We start from the raw sequence: 26541 nt of genomic DNA, 5'->3' as shown, positions 1-26541 counted from the left end.
AGAGACAAGCAGGTGAGTTCTGGCAGAGACTGGCATGAATCACCCTAGGAAGGAGTCTGGGTGCCTGTGTCCCAGACAGCCAGGAGCATCCCAGGCTCCTGGGGCTCTGGGTAAGTCATATCATCTTCTGTGCCTCCAATTTCCCATCTGTGAAACAGGAAAGATTATATATAAGCAATGTCAGATGTTTGATTAGTGAGGCAGTTTTGAAATGTGGTATTCTGCATAGTATTTATTACAGAAAATGCAGAGAGATGCAAGATACTGTTTCCTCTTACTGTCTCTAGGAACTATTTCCTGTAGTGGAAGGATATAATAAAATTTTTTTTCAAGTATTAGAAATATTTAAATATAGAATGCTGTAATATAATAGTGTAAAGGCTCTTCAGGGTGTGTTTTATTGGGCCATTAATACATGTCTTGAATGGTTGAAGGCACCCAAGGCGTGTATTAATGGAACAATAAAATACAATGTTGTCTCTTCATGCTATATTTATGCCTAAAGCGATGCCACCACCTCAGGCTCTTACTGGAATTCACAGGCAAAGCAGGGACAGATCCAATCACAAAGTGGACAAGTGAATATTAAGGAAAATATAATACTGCAAGAAGAGTTTCTAGCGAATCTCTAGGTCCCACTTCTAGCTCTAGATTACAAATATGGTGGGTATACCCAAGGGCTGGAGGAGGGTGTTGGGCAGGAGCAACACAGCAGTTCTCTCTTCTGAGCCTGTGCTGACCCTGGCACCTGGCCAATAGACTGAGCATGCAGGAATACACAGAGACTTTGTCTTTTGGCTACAGTCCCCAGATGGATTTTGCCTGAACCCCTCTGCTGACCTGATGTTTCCTGGAAGAGAGGGAGCTGCAGCACTGCTGCTGTACACAAATGCTAGCACATTTACCAGCCTGCAAATGGCAACAATCAGTCTGTGCTTTGGTCCTCCTTGTGAGGCCCCTGGAAGCACACTGAAGGGCTGCCAGGTTCTGCACAAAGGCAGCTGCATCCCTGGGTAGTAATGACCCTGAACCGTGCAGGATCCCAAATGCTCTCACAGGCACAGGGCACTTTCACTTCCATCAGAGGCTGGGCATGCTGGGCTGCCACTAATGAGAGGCACTTAGAGAAGACACAGTGCATCAATCATGAGTGAAATCTGTGTGTGTTCCTCGTGTGGCCCAGCCTGTAAGCTTCATCTGCAGCCTGAGGCTGCAGCAAACACTGGAGCTGTTCATTGGAGAGAACCAGCTTGTGAGTCTCACCCTACTCTGAGGCATCTCAACATCTCAGAAGCCTTCCAGCTGCCTGGACCAAGACAAAAGAGCTGAAAGACTGAGAGCATTGATAGAAAGAATGGAGAATACACAGCCAACAAATAAACCTCCTATCAGGAGCACAGCATGATGTGCAATGTGCTGCTGTGTACCAGTCCTCAAGCAAACTGGGCCATCTTTTTTGGGGAATGGGCACAGAACATAATTAAACTTTATCTCTGCCTCATTAGCCCAGTCAGGGAAACTCCTAAACCATCCTGCAGATCCCAAGCTACCCACTGCTGCTCAGCTTCAATTCATTCCCATTATAGACTGGCCACTGTGAGTATTACACACAGATACCTTTGGGAGAAAATGCCTCCTCAGAGAGGCTGGACAGCCTAAACCACAGCATCACTCTGGGCATATGGGTGGTGCTGAAGAGGATTTGCTGCTCCCCCATGGGTGAGGATGCAGCAGGGACATGTGTGTCAGCTCTGGGCACTGCAGGCTAGTGCTACCTGGTGCTCCACCCACACAAATCTGGGACAAGGTTAACCTAAGGCAAGGTGGGAATACCTTCTATGGGGCCCTGGCACAGAAATCCCCTCTGGGGCCATTTTCTCTCATTAAAGACAAGCAAACATGCTGCTTCTTACAGTTGTCCAGTATTCCCTCACAGCTTCCTCATTAGAGACTGCAGGAATGCACGTGCATTCTTGAGGGAACAGCTCTCAGTCTGAAGTGACTGAGAAGACAAAGGAACCCCTATAACTGCTGTTATTGTCAGGTTTTTTGATTTTTAATTTAATTGCAAAAGCTCTCCCTGAGAGCTGTGAGAGGCTGGCAACTGCTAGGATGCTGATACCTTTGAGGAAACAAAGTCTTTGTAAACTCCTAAGGCTGGCATGCTCCACACTCCCAAAAACAAAGATGCCCCTTAGTAGCTTCAGGCTGGATTTTTAAAAAGGGAAATAGACTTGAAATTTTAGGAAAACAAAAAGATAAAATGGATTCATACCTTTCTTGCTTACTAGATCCAGGGAAAAGCAGGAACAGAAGAAAGGAGATGATCACTGACACAGAAAGGCACTGACTGCACATGCACAGCAGAACTCCATTTAATCAGACAACAAAGGCAGCTCCCTTCCCCAGCTAGAGAGACATATGTAAATAGAGAGCCCAGGAGGAGCAGAACCTCAGAGCTGAGCTGATAGAGAATGACCTACTGTAATTGAAGAGGCTACATGAACACATGCAAATGCAACCCATGGCTCCTCCAGAGGATGAACAATCATCACACGCTACAGTTACAACTGGAGCAGGACTGCTCTGACAGGCAGAAGGAGGTGTCTGCTCCCACAGGGAGCACAGGGTGAGGGTGGTCCTGATCCAGTAGTCAGGACTGAGAGGCCCTAAGAAGAAAGCTCCACTCTGATTTCAGCCTGGCACATCCATGCCCTGTTCTCACCACCAAGGTAATGCTCTTCAGTCAAAATTCACAGGAGGGGGGGCAGCTCCCACAGATCAAGCAGGACATTTCTACAGAGAACCAGTACTAGAGAAGTTCCCAAGGCTGCCAATCCAAGCTGTGACAAGAGAGCAGTCAGACTGGCTTTAGGGACAAAGCTGCTCTCTTCTGTCCCACTGTTCATATGTCTCCAGAGCCCACAGCAGCCGTGTCCTGGGCCTGGTGTTTACTACCTTCTGCAGACCCAGCCCTTCGGCTCTCTTACAAAGGAGCCTTCTGCTGTGCCAGGTAGAGACCTTCCTCCTCCCCATGGCCACAAGGACTGTCTGTCAGAGCACCCTGTAGCTGAAGGTTACAAGGAAGGCCCCGAAGTTGCCAGCACCTCTAGTGCTCCTGCCATAACTGCCATGTCCCAGACTGGATCTCACCTTTTGAAGAGAAGGATGGCAATGACAATGATGATGATCAATATCACAGCCAGGACAGGTCCCATCACCCACAGCATCTCTGGCTCATCCTGCTGCTTCGCTGATGCCACTTCCATCACGATCTCATCCGAGTAGGGGCTGGCTGCATATCTCTTCTGAACAGCACAGGCAGCAGAGGGAGAGAAAAGCAAGCACATTATGCTAAAGCAACAGCTACATCCCTGAAATGCTGAGGTTTCCCCTTGCTGCTGGCTAGCAGAGAATGGTCACACTTCTCAAACCCCAGCAACACACCATGAGAGGCTCCCTCCCTTGGCATCAATGGAGGTCATGCTGTGGCAACAGTTTCTGCCTGGCCTGACACATTCTGGGTGCCAGCAACACTGGAACTGTTTTACTGGTGTGAAACATTCCAGTGCCAGCAACTTCAGGGCTGACAAACCCGACCTGGAGGTGCAAAATTCAAGAAGTCCAGCTAAGAGTCACTTGCCAGCCCTGGACTTTCTTGGAGCCAAATCACAAGCTTCTGAATCCCAAAGAATTGCACAATGAGTCTGGCTGATGATTCCTAAGTGGTTTACAATACCTGCTGTGCTGATATCAACACATCTCTTCAGGATAGAGTTATATTAGGAAAACCCCTGCTGGGTGAGGCGGGTTTTCTTAAAGGAACGAAATGGCAGGAACATTTTCCACCTGATGTCTTTGATAAACAGACCTTAGAAAGAGGCTCATTCGTACTGGTTCCTTTCCCTTCTGCAATGTGGCAGCCCAGTGATTTATAACCTGAAGAGACAGCTTTCTAGCCCCACCAGCTAGACAGAATCAGCAGAGACCCAAACCCTTCCTGCAGAAAAATGACACCACACCTGCTGTTCTGCTGCTGTTTCTAAGGCTTACAGTGCTGTGTTGTATCCTCACAGCGCAGAGCTGCTGGGTCAGAAGGGTTAAATGCTGCAAAAACAAATCCTTTCTACCTATTAGAGAGGGCCAGAGCTGTATCAGTTCCATGTCTGTGGCTTTTGAGCAGCACCTGCTGCCAGGCATTAAGGAGTTAGAAAGCTCTGCTCCTGCCATAGAAAGTTTTGGTCACAGAAGAGGTGCCTGTGGATCTATAAACCTCCTGCTTTAAGGCTGGAGTTTAAATGTGCACTTCATGTCTTCACATATGTGAGGAGAAGAAAGGGAAGAATCAAGCCTGCTGCTGTCACACAAATGCACATCTTGATCTACTCTCACAGGTGCCCTTGATCCCAGCCAGGCTGGTTTCAAACGTGTGGAGTACAGAAAACGCTCTTATCTGGGACATCCTTCTGGCAGCACGCACTAGTTCAGCATCCTAGCTGCTCTCCTCAGACTTATCAGCAGAGGTGCCACTCTCTGGAAAGAAGTGTGGGGGGTGGTTGCCACTTTGTGAAACCTTTCAGCCCTACAAGACCCTGTTTCAATAACTGAAATAGCTGCCAGCTCCTGGTTTAATGATGTTCTTAGAGGATGTCTGCACAGGACCACTGCAACCCATCAGACTGCTCCTACACTGCTGTGTCCAGCTCAAACAACAGGGCAGGGAGCCAGCTACAGCTCTGAGCATGGCACAGACAAGAAGGCCTGTGACTCCCCTTCCTTGGGCAAGGGGCTGCTCTGTGAGGGAGCAAAAAGGCTTTGCCTGAGACTCCCCAGGAAGGTCAAGGTGCATTGGTGGGGCAGGGAAGGAGCCCACACAAGTGCGCAGCAAAGTGTGACCATCTCCAAAGCTTTGTGTAAGGGGCGGAGATTCATACTTTTTTCAGACACACTCTGGAGGCATTGCCTTCCAAGGGAAGTCAGAGGCAGAAGAGATCAGAAGGACTGTTATCTCAGTGGCATTTCCAAAGGCAGACTCAGAGGAGCAGGTGCCCCTGCTCCCAGAGACAGTGTTTCAATCACATTCCCTCTGCTTTTGAAGGAGGGCAATGTTATGCTCTCCTGCTGACACTTAGAGAGGAAGCAATTTCAGAGGAGCTGGGTGGGGGAGACAGGGCACAGCCTGTGCCTCATGCTCCAAATGAAAGGGAATGTGGTGCAGCAGGGGATGCAGAAAGGTGGTCTGTGGGAGCAGGGTATATAGGAGGTTTGTAGGAGCTCTGCCGCTGGCTGGTGGCTTACTAGAGGGCTGTGGCAGGTCTGTGCTAGTGAGGAGATGATGATTATAGTTGGGATCAACTAGTTAGGAGATGATGATTATAGTTGGGATCAACTAGTTAAGGTCACCTCTTCTTGCAAGGGATTGTCAGGATAGTCATCTCAAGGCCTCTGCCTTACCTTGTTGTTAATCTGTGACTCTTCTTCCCTCACCAGTGTGCACATTTTGCCACAAGAACATGTGAGCTGGATGAGTAATGAAGAACCTGACCAGCCCTAATTAGGCATTACAAGCAAATGAGGCTGAGGAAGGAAGCCACAGTTTGGAATCCAACCAAAGGATTCGGTACATCTCTGTTATTTCCATTATTTACACACTGGCAGCTGCTACTGCTGCCACCACCACTCCTGCCCTGTGTTTACAGCTGGACATTGATGTCCAGCTCTTGCAGAGCTGCTCCTTGCTTATTGCATCAGCCCCTCCCGTGCCCAGGCCCTGTGTGCTGCTGCTTTCCAGCAGGGAGACGTGCAGGAGCAGGAATCCCCACACAGCAGGGAACTGTGCACCTTTGCCCTGCTGATAATCCACTGTGATGGGAGACAAGTTTGCTTCTCCAGGTGTCATCTCAAAGTGAAATTCTGGGCAGAGAAGTGCCTGTGAGGGCAGGCTTGCAGGGAGAACATCCTGTTCACTGCATCTCAGCAGTCTGTGCAGGGTAGGATTTTGTGGACTGTTTTCTACAGACACTTGAACCAAAGCAGAATGAGAACCCATCCCAACCATGTGCCAAGGTCCTGAGCACAGCCCTGCAAGCCAGAACTGAGCTTGTGCAGAACGCGTGTGTTGACACTGTCCTCCACACTCATCTGTTATGCGGAGCACACGGTGCCATTTCCCTCCAAAAACACCATTTATCAAGTCAATTCCCACGGCTGCCTCCGCTCCTTCAGGCCAGCCATGCAGCCTCCCTCCTTCCTTCACAGAAAATGCTGTCATCCTGCCTTGCAGCAATTGCTCACCCTGCCTGCACTGAGCCCAGCTCAGCTCTGCCAGCACAGGCTGTGTCCCCCCAGAGGGTCCTTACCGTGTCCCCATCCTCCAGCGAGGCCAGCACGAAGCAGCGATAGCTCAGGTCTTGGGACAGAGGCTTGTTGTAGAAACCTTTGTAGTTCTTCTCATCCCCCAGGGTGAAGGTCTCAGGCAGCACATCCACTTGAGCAGCAATGTAGGGCTTCAGTCTGTCTGCCTGGCGTCGCTGCCGCCTGCTCTGACTCCCCTGGCTGATGGCCTCCAGCAGCTGGGGACAAACAAAGTGCCATCACTACTGCTGACAGCATGGCTCCACCTCACACTGCCACCTCCCTGGCTGCAGCACTCGGCAGGGGTGAAGGGAAGGGAGGAGAAGGTAACTGGCTTTGATTTGTATCTGGTGGTATTAAGGAGCCAGAGGCAAGGATTATCCATTTAGGCATTGCTGGGGCATCTGTCACAGAACCTCACTGCAAGAACCTCCACAAGGATCTCAACTTTGGAAGTGTCCTGAGTCCTGGGAAGCTGACATGGAAAATGTTAGGGCTGAGACAGCCTGGCTGTGACTGTTCCCCTGAGTCATGTATCCCAATGGGCTCTGAGAAAACCAAGCCATGTTCTGTGGCCTAATTATTGGTCTGGACAGCAGCTCACACTCTCTACAGACACTGGATGTGAATTACAGCTGATGCCAATGCTCAGGGAAAAAGTGACATTTGCTGTATCTTTTCCTTCTACCAGTGCCCCTGTATCTCACCTGCTGCTGTGGTGCTGGCAGAGCTTTGTTTAAACCATGCAGAATGGTAACAGATTTCATGGAATGTTCAGAGTAAAAATGGCAAATTTCATAGCCACAAGTTAATGAAAAAGGATATAATGCACAAAAATCCAATTGCACTGCTAAGAATGACTCTCAAATGGTTAAAGATCTTTTTTTTCCAATGAATAAAAATGAACATCAAGTTTGGAAGAGAAATTCTAATTCAAAATGAAGAAGGAGGGATGAAATACATTTCACACAGAAATTTATCAAGGCAACATTGTCAGGGCAGATGGGGAACACCAGATGTGCACACAAAGTCACACTGCTGAGCTGGGCTTACTCCCCCTGAGGAGGAGAAGCTGGGTAAGAAACCCCTTACTCTTTCCCCTTGACAGTCCATCCTTGTCCTCTTATCAGTACTCACATAGAAGCAATTGAGGAAACTATACCTTGTCATTATAGTAGCACCAGAAAAAAAAAAAAAAGAGGCTGGAGAAATCTTAGTTTCACAAATGTCATTGTAATCCCAAGGGGGAAAAGCAGAAAGATAGATTTTGGAGTGTGGAGTTGGCTTCCTATTCCTACACCCATCTCTTGCATCTGGCTGAGATTACAGCTGAGCCCTTTGGAGCAGAACGTGCAGCTCTATGTGCATGTACACAAAACCACAAGGCTCTAGTTGTGGTTAAGGTTGCTGGAGGCTTCTGCCACTTATACATGTAATGCACAGCAAAAGACTGCATCAGAAAACTGCTAGGCCTGCAAAGTTCAGATCCTGAAAAATTAGAAAATTAATACTGCCTGTGCAAAATTAATTCAGCTGTCTTATGTACATGCATTGTGCTGCACCCTTGACTGCAGTCACAGACTATCTTTTCTGTAAGTCCTCTGCTTTGTTCAATACACAGGACAGACAGTGCCTAATCAAAGAGCAGATATTCCACATTTTGTTTTCTTCTTTGCATTATGCAGCCTGAGGCCTTGTTTATTGCTTACTATTCAAATCCAGCTCTGAAGACAAAATTAATAATTTCCTCATGGGCCTTTCTATGGCGCTGATCACTATACTATTACAAGCACTTCACAAACATTAATGATCTTATCTTCCAAACAACCATATGAGTCAAGATAAAAGTGATTATCCCAATTTTACAGATGAAGAACAGAAACACTGAAACATTAATGTAAAAAAAAAAGTCCACAAAATTTGAATGTCAAATTGAAAAGACATCAGCTTGTTTTGTTTTTCAAGAAAACTTAGTATTTTCTTTATAGCACTGACTGTATCCAGCTCCTATTGACTTTCTCTGCAGCTGGGGATGCTTAGGCTTTGCAAATGAGAGCTCCAGGATCTCAAACTGAGCACTCAAAAACATCACATATGCAAGACACTGGCTGCTAATGAAAATTTTGGCTTAAATAATTCGCCCGAGGCTGGGTGAGACAGAGACAGAAACTATTTTTTTCGACAGCTTTCAACCATCTAAAGCTGAAGACCAAAGTAACCTTCCTCATGCTGGTCCTCTTTTCCTTGTGACATCTGTGATGCTGGAAAACTTCTGCAGGGTGATGGTTCTCCATCACACAGCTGTGCTTCATTTGCAGAACAGAACCACAAATACAACTGTGGAGCTGGAACCTCACAAGAACAACTGTGTGGTCGTGTAAATAATGCCAAGGGCTGACTTGCAGCTTCTGACTGTTTGTCATTTCTGACTGCTTCAAGCTTGCATCTTTGTTACCTTAATGGATCTTTCTGTGTGTGATTTGTTGGAATTTTTCCTTTACATTTTGGGGGTGGTGTGTGTGGGGAAGAAAGAGCCCACAAAGCCCTTGTGTGGGAGTCTCCTGACACCTGCACATGCCTTGGGTGTCAGAGCACTCCTGGCACAGGACAAGCTGCTCTTGGGGTAATGGCTGGTGAATGCTCAGAGCCTTTAAGAAGCAGGTGTGAAGGGAGCTTTGTGGGTTTTGTTAGATACATGAATGAACTCTTTATCTACACTGCAGGCTTAGGTCCTGTCCAGAGAGGGAAAAGCCTCCTGACAAAAAAAGCTTAATAAACTGAAACCAATAGTTTTCTCTCCTAGCTTGTTTTAAATATCAGCATGGTCATTTCATCCAAAACAGGCTGCAAGGACTGTACAACTGTAACAGGATCTGTGCTGGGCAGAGCTCTGAGACACTCAGGTGTTGTTTCCTAAGGGGGCACATTCTGGGAGGTGGCTCCTCCTTAGCTTGACTCCAACCTCCTTCCTACAGAGCCTCATGAATAAAGGCTAAGGGGGCACACAGCCCTCATCTCTGATGTGCAGCCTGTATCTTGTGTTATTGCATCCATGCTGCTGCCAGGAGGCCTGGGCAAAGTGTGCTGGGCTGTTTGGGAACCACTTCCAGCACAGCAGCTGCTGCAGGCTCCTACCTGGTCCAGCTCCATCTCATCAGGCGTCCGCCACCGAGCAGTCAGGGTGCTGGTGCTCTGGTCTGCTGGCACAACCACGATGTAGTACCACCTGGGAAGGAAGGAAGGAAGTGTAAACACTGCACCCTGAGCCATCTTAGGCTCCCTGACCATTGGCAGATCTCCCAGTGGTGTCCCTGACCATTTGGCAGGTCACCAAATAATGTGTGCCATATGACTCAAGGATGACCTACTCCTTTCCCCGGCCTCTGAACAGCAGAAGAGCTCAGTAAGGAAAAGGCTGGCTTCCAGCTGCACCAGAGAAGAGAATACTCATTACCACTCATTAGGATAATGAAGATCTACAGACTGGGTTCCAGAGGGTGGTGTAGGAGCTGTGAGAAGGACATTTATATAATCGGATTGTAGCAAGAACCCTGGGGAAATTGTGCTTCAGCTCAAGGATACCACAGTAACGAATAAGACTTCCACAAACTCGCTTTTTTAATCTCCTTGAGGCTTTAGGCATTATTTATTTAAAGGATATTATACAGTGTCAGAGAAAGTCCCTCCTGATCCTCAACTGTATTTTTGCCGGTAGCATCTGGAGTATACCCACCAGGGTGAGGGCAAACTGTCAGAGAATTGTCTTAATTTTATTACACATCAATATTTGCTCAGAAAAAGCCAAGACCGTGATCCATAATGTGGGTAAATGCCTGCCTCTGTACCATAGCCTGCTTGGAAATTCACTCCCAGGTTACAAAATCCACACATTGGCAGAGATCTGCCCTGACTTTCTCTCCCCACCCCTAGCCCCCCACCCTGCCTTCTCCACCCAGGAATGGCACCTACCGAACTGGCACAGTGGTCTGCACTTTGGGAAGAGTTAGTGTGAATTTTCCTTCCTGTATGTACTTGTTTGTGGCGATGGGTTTGCTTTGCAGGACATCAGGAGCAGTGCGGATTGAGACGAGGTGCTGGAGCCCCCCTGCACTGCTCCCACGGTTCATTAGCACAAAGGAATAGTCTGTGTCTGGCTGGAGGTCACTTATGAGCTTCTTCATCGAGTGGCCATCCACCTCCACACTCTGGCTATTGTACAGAATCTGAAACAGGAAAAGGACATGTTCATGCAGCTGACAGCTGCTGCTGCAAACTCACACTCAAAATAGCAGCACTAGAGATGACAGTCTGGCTCTGGGCCCTCCCTCAGGTGGTTTGGCTACTGTATGCTTTGTAAACAGCCATAAATCTTTAGCTAAAGAAGAGCAACCCCCAGCAGAGGGTGGGTGAGCTGTGCTCCCCGTGCCTCGCAGTGATGGAGCACAGAGGGGTCATCTCAGCCTGGGTGGCCAGGCCAGCAGTGAGGCTGGTGGTGCCACATGCACTGCTTTTCAGTACCTACTTGGGGGAGGAATCCAGATGGCTGTGCCTTGCCCCCATGTGGAAATGAATGGGTCTTTGTTTCCTGTCTCATGAGGCTTGTGGTGTAAAATCCTGTCTGCTTTAAATTGGTGTCACTCCCGTGTCTACCAGCTGATGCCTGGTTGGATGCTTAAGGCAGATCATCCCCCTCCCAGCAAGGTGACCGGGGGGGTTACACGCCTCACCAATGATCTGACAAATCCGGCACAGGGCTCACAAATTGGTACCCAGGATGGCGGCTCTGCAGGTGTGACACCCTGTCGTCATGGCAACAGATGCTGGCGCCACAGCCGTGGGCAGGAGGTCGGAGCAGCTTTTCCCTGCCGTGCCTGCAGCGAGGGGGCAGCCCCCCATGCACAGCCTCCCCCATGGACCCCTCAGCTAACAACATTTCTCAATGCTCTGTTGCAGATATGCAGGACCCCCACCTCCCCCCAGGCACAGCAGCCATGGGCACTGCTGGATTAGCTGAACCCAGAAGCCCATCTGCACTGGGAACCTCCATCCTGATCCTGCTGGAACAACTCCTTATCCCAAAACCCTGGGTGCTGCCTCTGCAAAGCAAGACCTCACACAGTTCCCAGAGACCAATGGGGTGTACACAGCTAGAGAGGCCATAGGTTGTGTCCCAGCTGTGAAAAACCAGCACATTTCTTTGTACCAGGGGACTGTTCAGCATGGCAGGGGAGTGCTGGATTTCTGACAGTGATGTAGAGACACAGCATGCCAAAAACTGGCAATGGTAGAGCTGGAGCATGTTAAACCATGCCAATTACTAGGTGTTACAGGCAGAGACCTCATGGTAAAATGTGCTTGTTTCAAGAGTGGCCTTGAAAGAAAGAGAAGACAGCTCTGTGGAAGACTCATTATTTGAAATAATTTTTCACCAGCTGAGCCCACTGTTCAGGCTGATGCCGGCAGCAAGGGGGAGACCAAACTTTCCTTCAAGTCCCCTTTTCAGCAGGTGGCTGAACTCTACAGAAAGCTGCCAGCATTCTAGGACAAGGGCAGCTGATTAGCACTGCTCTAATGTTCAGTGTTGGAGCTGGAAGGAAAAGAGAGGTCCTGGAAAGAGATTTGAAGGACAGCGGAGCACAAGGACCTGGCTAGGCCTAGAATTTGCAGCTCAGCTTTTGTGTTATCCAAACAGCAATACCCACAGCATGCTTCAATCCTCTTTGCATGGAGATCAGGATAGGAAAAGACCTCCAGCTTTGCTGTTGAGAAAAGACTCCTAACAGGTAACACAGCAGCAGAGAAAAGCCAGCTATGGAGAAGAGATGCAATCAATCTCATTTGTTGACGTGCTTCAGTTTTCAGGAATGGACTGTGAAAGTAAGCTCCAAGTAACTAAAGCAACAGGTTTGGAGGGACAAAGGTCCTGCTGCTGCTCCACATGTGAGCAAGGCTGTCAAAGGTGGCATAGTAGAACAGCCAGAGAGAATTGTTTTCTGTTGTGACTCCTCTTAATAGTATTTTCTCCCAGGTTTTAATCCCTTTCTCCGAAGACATGTGCATCAGCTGAGTGCTAAAATGAGTGAAAAATCAAAATGAAGAAATGCTTCTTGCAGCACTGGAATCAGATAACTAGATGCTCTGGCACAGAATTAGATACACCATAAACAGGACTACTAGACTTCAAATCATCTTTGCAGCTTTGCTGTCTGGACCAGCACCACCCCTTCCAATGACATTGGAACATGTAGTTCAGGTCTAGTCTAGTACAGGTCTAGATACACCAGCTGCCAGTAAGTCAGGGCATGTTCTGGGGAGCAGCAAGACCTCTCTTTCATGTGCTCCCACACAGATTTGAACAAAACCAAACTTCCAACATTAAAACCTATGCTGAAAGGATGATAAGCCCACAGAGTTCTGCTGCCTCTTGGATAAGATTTCTCATTATGAATTCTTCCCTAATAAAGGCATCACCAACTGCTTCTCAATGTGCTCTAGGGAAGACACCCACCAACTGCCTGCACATGAGCATGTGCTGGGACAGAGCCATTTTCCTAGAGCAAGAGGAGGCAGAAGAGATGGTAAGCATTTCAGTTCAGAGTTTTCCTGCTGCTCTGCACTGTAACTGGCAAAGACACAGCCTCTGAATCAGTGCTAACACCGGATGATGATTTTTATTGCCATGCACAGGAGTTTGCATCCAAAGACAGTGAAATTGGCATTTGCAATGCTTTCCTGAAGCATTCTCTGCCATACCTCCTTTTCACAGCTGCTGCAGCAGTTCCACATCCCTTTACCTGCCACAACACATTGTCTTCTCAAATGTTATGCACCATTAGTTAAGGCCTCTACATAAACCTTACACTAATGTAAGGGCTCAGAGACAGTCATCCATGTGCAGCTGGAAGATGCCTGGAAGCTCAAGCAGGAATGCTATTTAGAGATTGCATCATGGCCCACTGGTAACTACCAGAGTCAGCAGCAAATCTGGCCCAAGGGCTCTGAACTGCCAAACAGTGCTGACTAGCCCATAGATTGCTGTAAAATGTCATCTCTGCTGCTCCTACCTAGAGGAGAAGATTTGCAAAGCTAGGTGGGTCCAAATGTCACTGCTGAAGTTCTCACATTTGATTTCAAGGCAGTGTAGAATGTATTGAACTAAAAGATGAAAAGACATAGTGTGCAATACTGGGAAAGATAACAACTCGATGGAAAAGTAGACAAGGCTGGAGTATTTGCAGGCAGGAGTAATTACTACATTCTATGGGACACACTGTGAGAAAGCACTGCCCAGCATTCTCAGGGGTTATTTCCAAACCTAGATCATTATAATTTTCAAAAGGCACTGTTCCTTCTGCCCATTTCTAAAATACCTTGTAATGCTGCCTTTAACCAATATATCCTCTGTCCCACGCTTAAGTTGCAGAATGTATCTCAGGAAAATGCACTTTCCCCAAGGAGAAGGTTGTATCCGTCTTGCACTTCCCATGAAAGATCCAGAACAGCCTTCCGCAGTGGAATAAAAAAAAGGAATAGTGCCTCTGCTCCACCACAACTGCTGGGCAACATTTTACAAGAATTTATCTCTTGGACCAGAAGAAGCTGTGAAAATTCCCCAAAGAGATCTCAAAACTTCATTATTGATTTGGCAGCAATGAAAAATCTTAAGGTCTCAGTTCATTCTCTAATAAAAAAAGCACCAGTCCTGCCTGTGCCTCACTATTCATTGTCAGAACAATATCTACTTTAATTAAATCTGTTAAAGTAGAATATGACACCCTTTGGGACATAGATTTAGCATGAGACTGTTTATCAAGTGTAGATAATACTAATTGTTCCCATGGAGATTTATCTGCTATGCTAGTTACAGTATTAGGCTCTGGCCTCAGCCTCCCATGTGCCTGAATTGGAGGAGAGAGGTGAACCTTGTTTATAAAAACACAGAATCCTGAAGGTTAAGGATTTCTTTCAACTGGCACAATCAATGGGTAAGAGCTGACCCTCTTAGCTCCTGGCCTTGACTCACGTGTGTCTGCAAGTCTGGGAATATTCATAAAAGGAAGGCACTATTAGAGAAATATCCTTTTAACACTCTGGTTTGCATGACTGCTCTTAGTTAACAAGTGGCTAATGCCATCTCCCATGTCAGCCGAGGGTTAACCCACAGCAGGAGCAGACCCTGAGTCACCTTGTGATAGCCATCACAGCTATGCAGCCAGGAGAGGAGACAGACAGGGCATCAGCACTACATCCCTGGCTCCTGGCTGCCTCCAGCCACTCCCCCATCCCTGTGTGGTAGGAATGCTCCCAAGGTCACACTGTCCCTCTCCACTGCACTGTCAGACAGCAATGTGGGCTTTGGGCCACAAGACAAGGCAAAATGAAGCACACTGGCTCTGCAGCAGAGTGCCAAGTAAGAGGCTCTGTGAAGTTCCTTGCAGCCAGACATCTGAACACTGATCCTAATGCGCCCTACATCTGGGAGAGCTTTGAATACCACAAGGTCTTCACAAAAGCCTTGTCTGCTTCAGCTAAACTGTATGTTAACAACTGCTTGCTATTGATCAAGGTAATTCAGCTTCAGGGTTTAAACAAGGAGAGTTAGTAACAAGGAAGGGGAGGTACTCACACACTTTGATGTGGATGCAGTTCAAGATTTCCCCTCATTCCCCTGGCCACGGATCCCCCACAGCTCATGCAGGCCTTGTATTTGCACTTTGGGCACAGCATGGCAGGGGGCACATGCAAGAAGAAAGAGAAGTCACACTGCTTCCACCCCAGCACCTTTGCAGAGGCAGCAGATTGGTGCTGAGACTGGGAAGGTTATCTTCAATGATGTGACATGTTGGCCTTGTTTCTTAAAGGAGAGAAACTGCACTGAGATGTACACACTCCAGTCTTTACCCACATAAGGGACAAGTACTGGGGGTCAGACAAGAGCAGGAAGGCAGGGTCATCAGTGTTGTCTGCAGCCTGATGGATGACATCACATCCAGAACTGTACTGATGAAAACAGAGCAGCATTCCTGCACACTTCTCTCTGTACTGACTCATTTTGTGCTGCTCACACTTTAAGATCTTCAGGAAGTTTGATGATGCTTCTTCCCTTCACTCCCTGAGATTATGCATCTGCCCTGATGCTCTGAAGTAACTCATGAAGGTGATGTGGATCTTTGAAAGAGGACTTGTTGCAAAAGGGGTTACTCTTAGTTTTATTCACTGGCTGGTTATCAGACCACTTTGTCCTGCTAATTTCTTGTGATTTTAAATCAAATTTATAACTTTTCAGACCTCAGCTCCATGTCACACATCAGGACAAGCTTGTGTGACCACCTACAGTGGTGAGCCTGACTGACAGGACCCAGCTGACGCTGTGACCCACTGTCCTGCTCACTGCTACAGGTGGAGCTTCCTGCCCTCCAAATCCCACTCTTACCTTAAAAGGCACTGCAGATTTATAGGAGTCAGGCACTTCCCAGCTCAGCAACACAGATGTTTTCATGACGGCATTGACACGGAAGTTCTTAGCAAACACTGGAATGAAAAACAAGGTATTTGAGCACTGCAAAGCCAAGTCAGGAGGGAGCCAGGCGGCAGCTCGACTCCAAGTCTCTTTGTCTAACTCAGCAGCAGAGGTCAAAGAGTTCAGCTACAGCAGAGAAGTAAGAAATGAGGAGAAGAGAGCAGTAGCCTTTTACCAAATCTACAGTCTCCAGAGGAGTTCTGCTTTTTGACTACACTTTTCAGCATCACAGAAAGGAAGTTGTAGGCTGAGCTGCAGCCTTTCTCTATCCCCACTCCACTCACACTCCCTTGGCCCTTTGTCATGATCAAACAGCAGTGGAATTCAGGTATTGGATCTGCAGATGATCCTACTCAGCCACCTGCTCCAGTTCAAGCAAGAGCCTTTCATGTACAAATAAAACATCCAAGTGTGCCTGTGGATGCAATTAAGGTACCACCAACGCCCCTCTCCCCCCAAATGGCAACTTTAGAAAATCTTTGCTGAGCTTTCCCTCACTGAACTAGTTTTAGACTGGGGAGCCACACAGTACCTGATCACAACAGTCAGAGCAGAGGGGAGCGAAGCCTCATGAACCAAAGCAAAGGTCCCTGTCCTGGAGGCAGAGCTTCCTGTTAGGGTTTGTTAGAGGGGCACTTACCTTGCTCTACAGGCATGGTCCGGGACTGGATGCTGGGGCTGAGTGGCCCAGCCCCCTTATTGGTGCGGGCCCTCACTTTGATGTCGTAAGTGGTATCAGGTTTCAAATTTGTCAAAGTGATACTCGTGTCCTTGGTGATGTTAGCCAGGTCCTGCTGGCTATTTATGTCCCTGTATACCACTGTGTAGTTGACGATCTTGCCGTTCCTTTCTGCCAAGACCGGGGGGTCCCAGGCAACTTCTGTGGTGGAAGTGGTGAGACCCACCACACGCAGGTTCTGCGGGAAGCCGCTCGGCACATCTTCGGCAGTGGTGATCTCCTTCTCAAACTCCTCTCCTGGGCCAGCTCTGTTCTTGGCAGACAACTTGAAGAGGTATGTGGCCCCCTTGTGCAGGTTGGTCACTGTGTAGTGATGGTCTCTCTTCCCGAAGTCTATCGTGTTCATTTTTTCCTCATCCAGACGTCTGTACTGCAGCCGGTAACCCAGCAGCTCCCCTACCATCTCCTTGGGTGGGTGCCACTGGATGAGGGCTGTGTTCATGGCTGTCGTGCTAATCATCATGGTGGGCTTCCCCGGGACTGCAACATAAACACACAATGACCATCTATAGCCTGGGAGGAGGGAAGGAAGGACCGCTTCCGTGCTGCTCAGTCCATGAGGAGCGAGGAAAGTGGGAAAGTTCAGACAACAGGGTGAAGAGGATGACAGACAATTCACAGGGATAGAGGCAGACTGACCCTAATCCAGTGGCGAGGGAAGCTGGAGCCAGCCAGCTCTCGGTTGCCATTTTCCCACGTGCTGCCATTTAAACAGGATATAAATTCAGCCATATCCAGCCCCAAAATTCATCCCCTTTTACAGGAAACGATTAAGGTACCTCAAAGCATCATATTTATCTCAGAGAAGATCTGAATCCCGTCCTCCCAATCAGTGGTCTTCAGACACTCCAGCTAGTGCACAGCACCAGGCCATGCTGGCCCTGAGGCACTGCACCACAAGAGACACCCCGAAGCCCGATTCCAGCGCCCTGGTCTGTCTGGAGGCAGACAAATTTCATCCTGAAACCTTGCAGTTTTACCATCTGCAGAGGCAGCGAGCAGAGCTGGGTGGGCTGTTTGCCATCAGAATATATTTTGGTTTAGTTGAGAAGCAGATTCGTGATGTCAGTGTCGATGGGAGAGGTGAACACAAGCGTTCCACAGGATTTTTGCTTATGCTGCACAAGTCAAGGGGTGTCGCCGTCACTGGTTAGGAACTGATGGCTTTAAATTGATGGTTTAATACCTTGATCTCCTTCAGTTAAAAAAAGGATGTGTCTTCACATCAGCTCTGATTTGTAAACAAATCAACTGATAGGAAAGATACTCAGAATCAAAGGCATGGGGCCATAGATATGAAAAAAAAAAGAAAAAAAAAGAAAAAAAGAAAAGGGATTGCAGCCAAACCTAGTTAAATATCCTTGCAGTTTTTTGAAATGTGTGAGCCCACAGTCGAGCACAAGAGAAAACCGTATTTGCCAGAATGATGCCCGCTTTCTGCCATCAGAGGGCGACACCAACGCTCCCCTTTGAGGTCATGCCCGCAGTCGAGCCCGTACAAAGGCCCTGAGAGCGTTTTTATAGGTATTTAAGACATATAATTACATTGCCATTGCCAGTGCCATCCTCGTTGCACTCATAATACAACGTCTAACAGCAGCTAGTATTAAGGGACACAGTATTTTCAAAGCTGATTCCAAATATTAACCTTAAAATGCGCATCATAACATGGGAAGATCCACTGTGATTTACAGTACAACACTGGGATGTTTAGGAAGCTCTTCCTGTTTATAGGACAGCTGTAGCAATTTGATGAACAGAAAATACATCATGGCAAGGCACCAGGGAGACAGCATTTGAGATTGTGACAGTGGAAACTACCTCTGGAGCTCCCCATATGCAGCGCGGAGGAGATAGCAAGCTGTTCCTTGTTTAAAAGCACCAGGAACAAAGGCTCTCAGTTTGCACAAGCTGCATTCCCATAACAACTGGTAAATGCTGTTCCTGTGGCTGATGTGAGGAAGCAGCAGGATTATTGGTTGTAGGACAGGCTAGTGAGTGGACAAGACAGTGTCAATTAGTTGGTACCACTGCCAAAGGCAAGCTTGACCACACCTGGAGGGAAGTGCCAGATGACTCCTGGGTGCTCCAGCTCCAGGCGCAGGTACGACCTACTGAGACAGCAGAACCGAACTGGCTGGGATCACCAGGACCTAGAAGTTGTGTCTGCAGCACTTCTGTGGCAGATTTGTTGCATTCCAGGTTTTACCATGGCTCTAGGAGCAGCCAGGCTCAGCCATGTAAGCAGTATCAATGGCAGAGGGGAGCTGAGAAGCCCCTCTTAGGAGCCCGCTGTGCCAGGGGCCCCTCCAGGCAGCACTGCAGTCACCACAGGAAGCAAGAAATGGCACTTGCCTAAAGGAACAAGGTGAGGACAGGCCAGGACTCCAAAGCTGAGGGAGAGCCTGGACTTTCAGGCTTCCTGTTCCCAGGTCTCTGGACTATGCAGATGAGCTCAGACCCATGAGTTTCAATGTTCTCTCACCAGCCCTGGTAGAGTATCTCCATCTGTTTGCTGCAGTTTGCTCAGGTGATCCAGTGGCAAAGACTGTTAAGCATGGGCTAGAGATCACAAGAGTTTGTACCTCTGCAGCATCTCCACCCCTCTTGCTTCCTCCTGGCCTTGGCCATGCTCCCCACGCACCTCTTGGGAGGTTTTACCACCACCTCATGAGGCTGTGACACTGCTCCCCACACTCACCTGCCCCTGTGGTGGTGATGACTTTGGGCTTGCTGCGGGCACCATCTCCTTTGGTGGTGTAGGCAGCAACTGTGACGGAGTAGGTGGTTTCTGGCAGCAGGCCTCCAATGACTGTCTCCTGGGAGCACATTCACGAGGCAGAGAGGAGGCAAACGAGAAGAGTAAATACTTGTTACTGGAGTGAGCCAAAGGAAGGCACCAGGGTCAGTGTCTCCAACAGCAACACACTGACAACACTCTCTGGCTCACACTCATGCATCGTGCTCACACACATGTTGCACAGAGCCAGCAAACAACTGCTGCCACTCCAACACTCACGTGCCTCATTTCAACCCCTGCCTTTAACACTTGGCCTTTCCAGGGACCCACCAGCAACCCATGTCAGCAGCTCTGCTCTCCCACGGCTTCTGCCAAGAGGGAGATCTGATCCAGATATGGGCCTGTGTGAAAGCTAAGTAAGAGGACTGTGGAGCTGTGAACCAGAGCAAAAGTCAGTTCACCTGGCTATGAGAATCTCTTGGGGGGTAATTCCAGGGTTTTTAAAGTTGTGTCTTGCAGCAGAGCCATGGGGAGCACAGGGAGGCAGTGCAGGGGTGGGGGGCCCCGGGCAGGGAGCACCTGCAGCTCCAAGCATTGTGTTCACCCTCCTTGCCAGGCACTGGGTTGCAGGGATGGGATAGGTCAGTGCAAGGCCCTGGCAAGACCTGGAGGGAAAACCTCCATCGTGGGAGGTCTGGGAGGGGGGCGGACTCACAGGGTGCATCCTTGCAAGCTCTGGCTTCTTCTGGGCAGGAGAAGGGCATGGCTCTGCACTTCAATTTGAGATCAAAGAGAGGAGCACTGCTCCTCCCTCCTGGCCTCCAGCAGCAATGTGACTGGTGCCAAGCCTGGCTGGCCAGGCCTGTGAGCTCAGCGAGCTCAGCAGCTCCCAGCAGCTTGGGCAGGTACCCCTGAGCAGCATTCATCTGTGGTGCTGTGGGAGTGTCTGGGCCATTAGCACTAATAACCCATTGGGTCAGGGAGCAAGAGATGAGCAGGCTGGAGAAGGGGCTGGGGAAGCTTTTGGAATGGAAGCAGCGGCTCCATGTTGGTTATTTACCCCTTCAGACAAGGCGACGAGCAGAGATGGAGCAGGTTAAGTTTGAGCTGCTGAGAACAGGCAGCATGGGCACTGTCAGAAGCTGCTCCAGGGGGCTGACCCCTGCCCAGGGGATCCTTGCCAGCTTGAGGGGTACCAGGGGTGCCTGTGGTTGCAGCCACTCTCCCATCACTCACTCACACAAACACCCACGCTATTAAACCTGCTGATTTCCAGTCAGTGCTGCTGGTTCAGGTTACCTGCCCAGGCTTACTCATCCAAATCACCACATTACCGTCGCAGAACCAGCCAGCCCAGAGAAGTATCAACAAGCACCAACAAGAACCCCGCCAAAATCACCGTGTGAACCAGAGTCCGACCCCACTCCGCCCCTGCAGCAGACGGTGCGTGCGGGTGAGTGGACGCGCAGTCCCACCGGGGCCAGTGGACCCGCGGGGAAGCACTCTCACAAAACCTGCAGACTCTGAACGTCCCAGGAGAATTCACTCCTCCCAAACCCATGCAAAGAGAAGTTCTCACGCGGAAGCATGCCACCGGGAGCGAAGCAAGCAAGCTGGGAGGAGGGGAGAGAGACGAGGGATGGATGAAAGAAGGTCTGATTGCATAATGCAAACACAGTGCTGTCATGACACAGCCACTCCGAGCAAGAATGCTCCATTATAAAACAGGAGGAGAAATGCATCGCGCTGGGGAAGCTCACAGTAGGGCACGTAATTGGATTGCTGACTCTAAAAAGGTCATTTTCTAGTTTGTTCCTCCAAATTTATATCTCAGGATTATGTGGGGAAAAATTGAATTTAACTGTTTAAATGTGATTGTTTTCTTATTACTATCTGTGTTTCAACCAAAGGTCATGGTTGAGGGTGTAGGTTATTTCTCATGACTACGATCAATGTGGTTTAAAGATTATGTATCTAATTTTACCACATAACTTGGTGGGCCAACTACTGCAGGATGAGCCTCCTGAGTTGATCACTTGAACCTGGCTAAAACTACACTGCAACAAGCTGGAAATAGAGATTATAGGAAATGTCAATTACTTTTCTGCATTTAGGAGCAATCTAAATGCCGATTTTCTCTGGATTTGCTGCTTGTGGAAGGTTTCACAATGTAACTCTCCAGCCTCATTAAGGGAGTGAAAGGAATGTTTTGACAGTACTGTGTCTACAAAATTCACAAATCGATTTACCAAACCCCTCTCTTCCAACCTGGAATACACACAAGTGGTACTTACATGGTCGACGGAGTCCTCAGCTCTCCACTGACGAGGGAGAAAGGAAGGAGGAGAGAAAAATGGAGACACAGAATTTTAAGGGGCAACGTGTAGGAAAGGGATGACAATGACGACAACAGCAAGGGTTAGCAGAACTGGGCTGGGGGAATTACAACACTTATACACAGAGGGTCACTTGACACAGGCTGTGCCAAGGGAAGAAATGGCATAGAGCAATTTTTGACATGCTGCTAGCCTGAGCAATGAGTCTGAGATCATTCACACAGACAGACAAAGAGCTTCCTTCTCACTCGGGTGGAGAGTCCCCCCTTACTTTTTGTACTTTGCAGTACTTTCCCCTTCTGGCTTTGTTTGCATTTTTCTGCCTCTTCCACGAGCAGAAGCAAGAAGGGACAGGTTGTACCAACTAGGCTCTGAGGGTGACTGCTGCCTCACAAGTCACTCACAACAGTTCTGTTGCTTAATCTCCAGTTTCTGTTCTAGTGATCCTCCAGTCACCATCTCTTGTTGAGAACCAAAGACGTCAATACACAAAACAGAGGCACTCTCTGCAGGGAAGCACCAATGCAGCATTTCTAGAGCTTCTTCTTCCTGTATCATTTGCAAAATGCTCTGGGGACTTCAGAAAACCCAAAAAGTGCCATCTGTCATCAACAGTGCAAGAGAAGCTGAGATATCACACAAAGCTTCACACTAAGCTGCTCCTCTCCAACAGTGGTGTGTGGCTTGGAGAGAGGTTCAAACTTGTGCATGTACTGAGGAAACAGCTTCTCACTCCCAATTACACAACACCAAATGGCAAACACTCATTTGGCAACAGCAGCCCTGCAGGGAAAGCTTCTACACAAACTAATCCCCACCAAAAGCTCACATGGATTCCTGGCCATACAGGCTCAATGCAGGCTCTGAACTCTTTTGGCTGGATTTGGGCTTGTAGGGCATCAAAGGTGCGTTGGGGTGGTGAGACAGTAGAGCCTGGCTGCTGGCACGCGTGCCCACAGCAGTGCTCTTTGTGGTTGGTGCTCCAAAGGAAGGCTTGCAGAGATCACACAGAACTCTCTCAGCCAAGGTGATGTGTTACAGCTCACGTTACTAAATCTGCCTGGGGGAAGCACCGGCCCGTGGGTTCAAGCATAGAGATGAAAGTGAAGATAGGTATTATTGCCCCTGATTCACAGTGTGAGACCTAGCAAACCTTGCTTCTGTGCCTGACCTGCCAGCTGTGAAACTGCTCAGATACCAATTTCCTCAGGACCCTGGGAAGCTCAGCGAACACTGCTGAAGTGTTTGGGAAGCTGCAAGTGTAACACAAGCACTAAATGGCATCAAAGATACAAGTTGCCTTTTGAACTCAGGCTATTTGAGGTGGCTTTCGAAGGCTACAGTCTATCCACACTGGCATAGTACTCACCTCGGCTGTAAAATACATGGCATACTTACAAAATATTTGCTATTTTATTCTCTACATTCAGAGAGAAGAAGCTGTTGGAGAAATGTTTCTCTAAGATTTTATTATAGTTCACTTATTAGATGCCATGAGACTGGAGTGCAATTATTCCCTAAACCATCCTAACAGTAAATGTCAGCAAAGAGGTCAAGTTTCCCCTACATACTTTTTATAAAGCCAAGACCCTCACTAAGTATTATGGTCACTAAAGGCTCTCTTTCCACACACCCTCAGTACCATTTCCACTGCTGCACACTTAGCTGGACCCAAGTCATTGCTGTTTATGTCCCACCCATGCCAGCCTGCCCACACCATGGTCAGCAGCCACACACTCCTCCCTGCTGATCTAAAAGCTGGCACAAGTCCTGCCATAGGAAGGATCCCAGGCCTGGTACCCACTTCTCCTACAAAAGCATGTCCCTGGTGGGTGGAAGCCACGTGGCTGGGAACACCCAGCCTGCCTCCACGTAGCTACAGGGGCAGAATGTGACGCCTCACTGCAAGGAACAACAGAGCAGAGCTGGACTCAGGAGGCCTCTCACACCATAGTAGGGAGTTTATCATGCCCTAGGATTTTAAACCGAGTGTTTAACGTTCAAACTCTGTTTGCTCTAATGTTTTAGTGGACTTTAATCTTGCATTAGATCAGAGTGCAAAGAAATGCCTTGAGATCTGTGCTGGAGTAACAACTGTGAAAAGCCAGGCCTGCATAAATACCTTGGTAGAAATTCAGTTTCATTACAAAAATTTAATCTACAGATCAAAACATTTCCTTCCTTAAACTAGCTCAATTGCTTCTTAACTGTTTAAGGTTGGTCAGTAAGACAAATTGATCTGAAAAGCCCAGGAGCAGTCATAAAAAGAACTGAGAGAGGGCTGTGTGCATGAGGCAGGATGGCTCTGGGAAGTGCTAAAGCTAACAGTGTGTATTTATGGCAGCTGCAATGCTTTAATGTTTCATTTTACACTTCAACACAGCACAGTCATGTCTCACCAGGGAACGGCTGTTTTCCCTGACCAAGGCTCTTGCAAAAGACAGATTCAAGCCCTCAACAGTCCCAGCTATGGGAAACCAATATTGGTTTTCCTGCATATCCTTCTCCTCTCTTCTTCGGTGACTGCGGTGCAACAGTGGAACTCCAGACATAAACTCAGTTACTTGGTCAATGAGATGCAGAGGGTCTGAGGGTACCAGAACTTCATCTTGGTCCTTCACTGAAGTGCCTCTTGGATGATGCCTTACAGTTTTGTTCTACTTAGGAAACAGAGAACATCCCAGCCCCATGCCAGACTCCCACCTAGACAAGTACACACGTATGAGATGTTCCAAGTACATTCAGAGAAAGGTCCTTGACTATCACACCACGGAAAAGGGAGGCTGCAAATTCCTGTGTTGTGCCTGGGGTAGGTACTGCTCAGGGAGAATTGAAGTCTGCTTTCTCCTTTGATCTCAATCCAATAGCTTGAAGTGATTGCCATTTCTTCTTCCTGCTCTTCTGGAGCAAGCTGGTGGGATGTGCACTTAGTTTGCGTGCTGGTTGGTGAAGTGCTGCCTGCAGAGACCACACCACCCTCCCGTGAGCCTGCAGCCCTCCTTGTGGGCAGCACAAACCCCTCCTGAGCCATGATTCTGTTTGCACAGCAGGAAGAGAAGGTGGCAGGAAACTCTTCTCCACAAAGCCTGACCTCTGTGCAGCCAGCTGTCCCCAGCCAGCCCTGCAAAGTTATTAGGGCAGGCTGGATCTGCAGGGAGGGTGGGCTTAAAGCCCACTGCCCCCCCTAAACATCCAGCAGCTGCCCAGAGATTGGAGACCAAGGAAATGAGGTGGGCCCCGTCTGCCCCTGTCAAGCTTAATGCTTGTGTCCCCTGGCCCTGCTATCCCTCGCTACCTAGAGCTGGTGAGGACTTAAGGAGTGGTGGAATGCTCTGGTTTCCTTTCAAAAGCCCTCTCTTGGTGCTTTATGCAAGACCCAGGGCACAGAGATGAATCTTCTGCCATCACCCACCATGGGACCCGGCTGAGCCATGAAAGGCATGGCCCAGGCAAGAGGTGCTGCAGGTACCTGATCCAGCTCTGCAGCTGCACAACCCTGGGAGCTCCTCCACAGGGTAGGGTCACATTTGCTTGTCCATCAGGCTGTCAGTAGGAGGTGAGAGCTCAGACTGGAAGGCACACAGAATCCTGACAGAGGTAATCAGTCACAGGTGCAGACACAGAGGGGAGGGAGAGGCCTCAGCTCCATCACAGGACCTTCTTAACAACTGATTACTCTGCCGAGGCAGGAGGCTGTAAAATAAAATGTGATCTCTCCAGCACCAGGGCCCCCACGTCTCTGCTGATGTTTCAGTCCTTTCCGCTCAAACGGTTTTGAAAGCTCCGAATCCGTATTATCTGCATAGCTAACATCTCCGTTCCCTCGCCTTTTTCCTTTCATCTTCGTTTACTCTCTTTCCATTTCTCATCTTCAATAAGGAAAAATCATGAGTCAGCTTTAGTATCAGTGTCTTCACACTGTCTGCAGGCAGCAGATTATGTGGTACATACCTACTCAAATCAGCAGACAGCCTGGCTGGAGGAGGAGGGGGCTCTGCCTACCTGTCCAGAGATTTTCTTCTCTGACCCCAAGATTTTCAATCCATTTAATTCTCTCCCTGTGCACTGTTATAAATGTTTGTGAGTGTTTATGAGTACTGAACTGTGGCCATCTTCATCCTATGACCTTCAGGGGCCAGGTTTTCCAGTGTATCTTTTTGTTTTCTTTCATAGAAAATGACTCTTCCAGGACCACTCGTTAAAGTTTCATCTGGCTGCTTGCAAAGACACGCACTGCTGTACTGAAAGATGGCAGCTCTTACAGAGTTCTTCAGCATCTGGAGCAGATGTATTTCATCACAAGCACAGGTCATGCCTGGCTTCTCACTCTTTTGGGAAATAGAGATCTCTTCTGCCAAGTCAGTGAAACCTCTTCCCTGCAGGGTTGTCGTTAGTTTATCCCAAGAGTGACATGACTCTTCCAGAGTAGATGCTTCTCTGCAACTATCATTTTCACTTCCAAAAATTACAGTGGATGAGTTCACCACCATACACAGCAGGAAAAAATATCACAGAAATCAAGAACTTTGCCACATAAATTCACCAAATATGGAAGACTGACAAATGGCCTGAGAGGCCAGGAAACTTCTAGGAACTTGCCTCCTTGATGCACACATTGAAACTAATGCAAAATCCAGCACTCCTTCAAAAGTTTCTGGCTCTGGCATCCTCAATCTGCACATCAGCATGGGATTTCTCTCTCTGAAATGTATGAGTAAGGAGTGAAAGCAGAACTGGCTGGGCAAGCATAAAATATTTGAAAACACCAGGAAGAAAAACAGTGCCAACTTCGCCCACCTACACTTGGGACCAACCCATTAGCTCCAAACTCCAGCTGAACAACACAGCCTCA

The 26541-nt window shown here is 48.4% G+C and overlaps 1 protein-coding gene across 20 annotated transcripts in view; it reads right to left on the bottom strand.

The window, feature by feature from the left end:
- The window catches only part of PTPRF (protein tyrosine phosphatase receptor type F), a 374973-nt gene that overhangs the window by 32128 nt on the left and 316304 nt on the right, over window positions 1–26541 (bottom strand). For 6 of the 20 annotated variants that reach the window (XM_077182405.1, XM_077182404.1, XM_077182409.1 and 3 more), the window contains 9 exons: window positions 21648–21674; window positions 19315–19432; window positions 16515–17093; window positions 15788–15885; window positions 10324–10577; window positions 9490–9580; window positions 6360–6572; window positions 3154–3308; window positions 2276–2287 (listed from right to left, as the gene is read on the bottom strand). In XM_077182405.1, coding sequence (XP_077038520.1) covers window positions 2276–2287; window positions 3154–3308; window positions 6360–6572; window positions 9490–9580; window positions 10324–10577; window positions 15788–15885; window positions 16515–17093; window positions 19315–19432; window positions 21648–21674 — 1547 coding nt within the window. The remainder of the gene's footprint in view (window positions 1–2275; window positions 2288–3153; window positions 3309–6359; window positions 6573–9489; window positions 9581–10323; window positions 10578–15787; window positions 15886–16514; window positions 17094–19314; window positions 19433–21647; window positions 21675–26541) is intronic. The other 14 variants (XM_077182406.1, XM_077182410.1, XM_077182423.1 and 11 more) reach the window with 7 other exon arrangements.

This window comes from Agelaius phoeniceus, chromosome 8, assembly GCF_051311805.1.
Source record: "Agelaius phoeniceus isolate bAgePho1 chromosome 8, bAgePho1.hap1, whole genome shotgun sequence".
Taxonomy (NCBI): domain Eukaryota; kingdom Metazoa; phylum Chordata; class Aves; order Passeriformes; family Icteridae; genus Agelaius; species Agelaius phoeniceus.
Note: the sequence above shows the minus strand (reverse complement) of the source record. Positions and strands in the feature narration are given on the sequence as shown.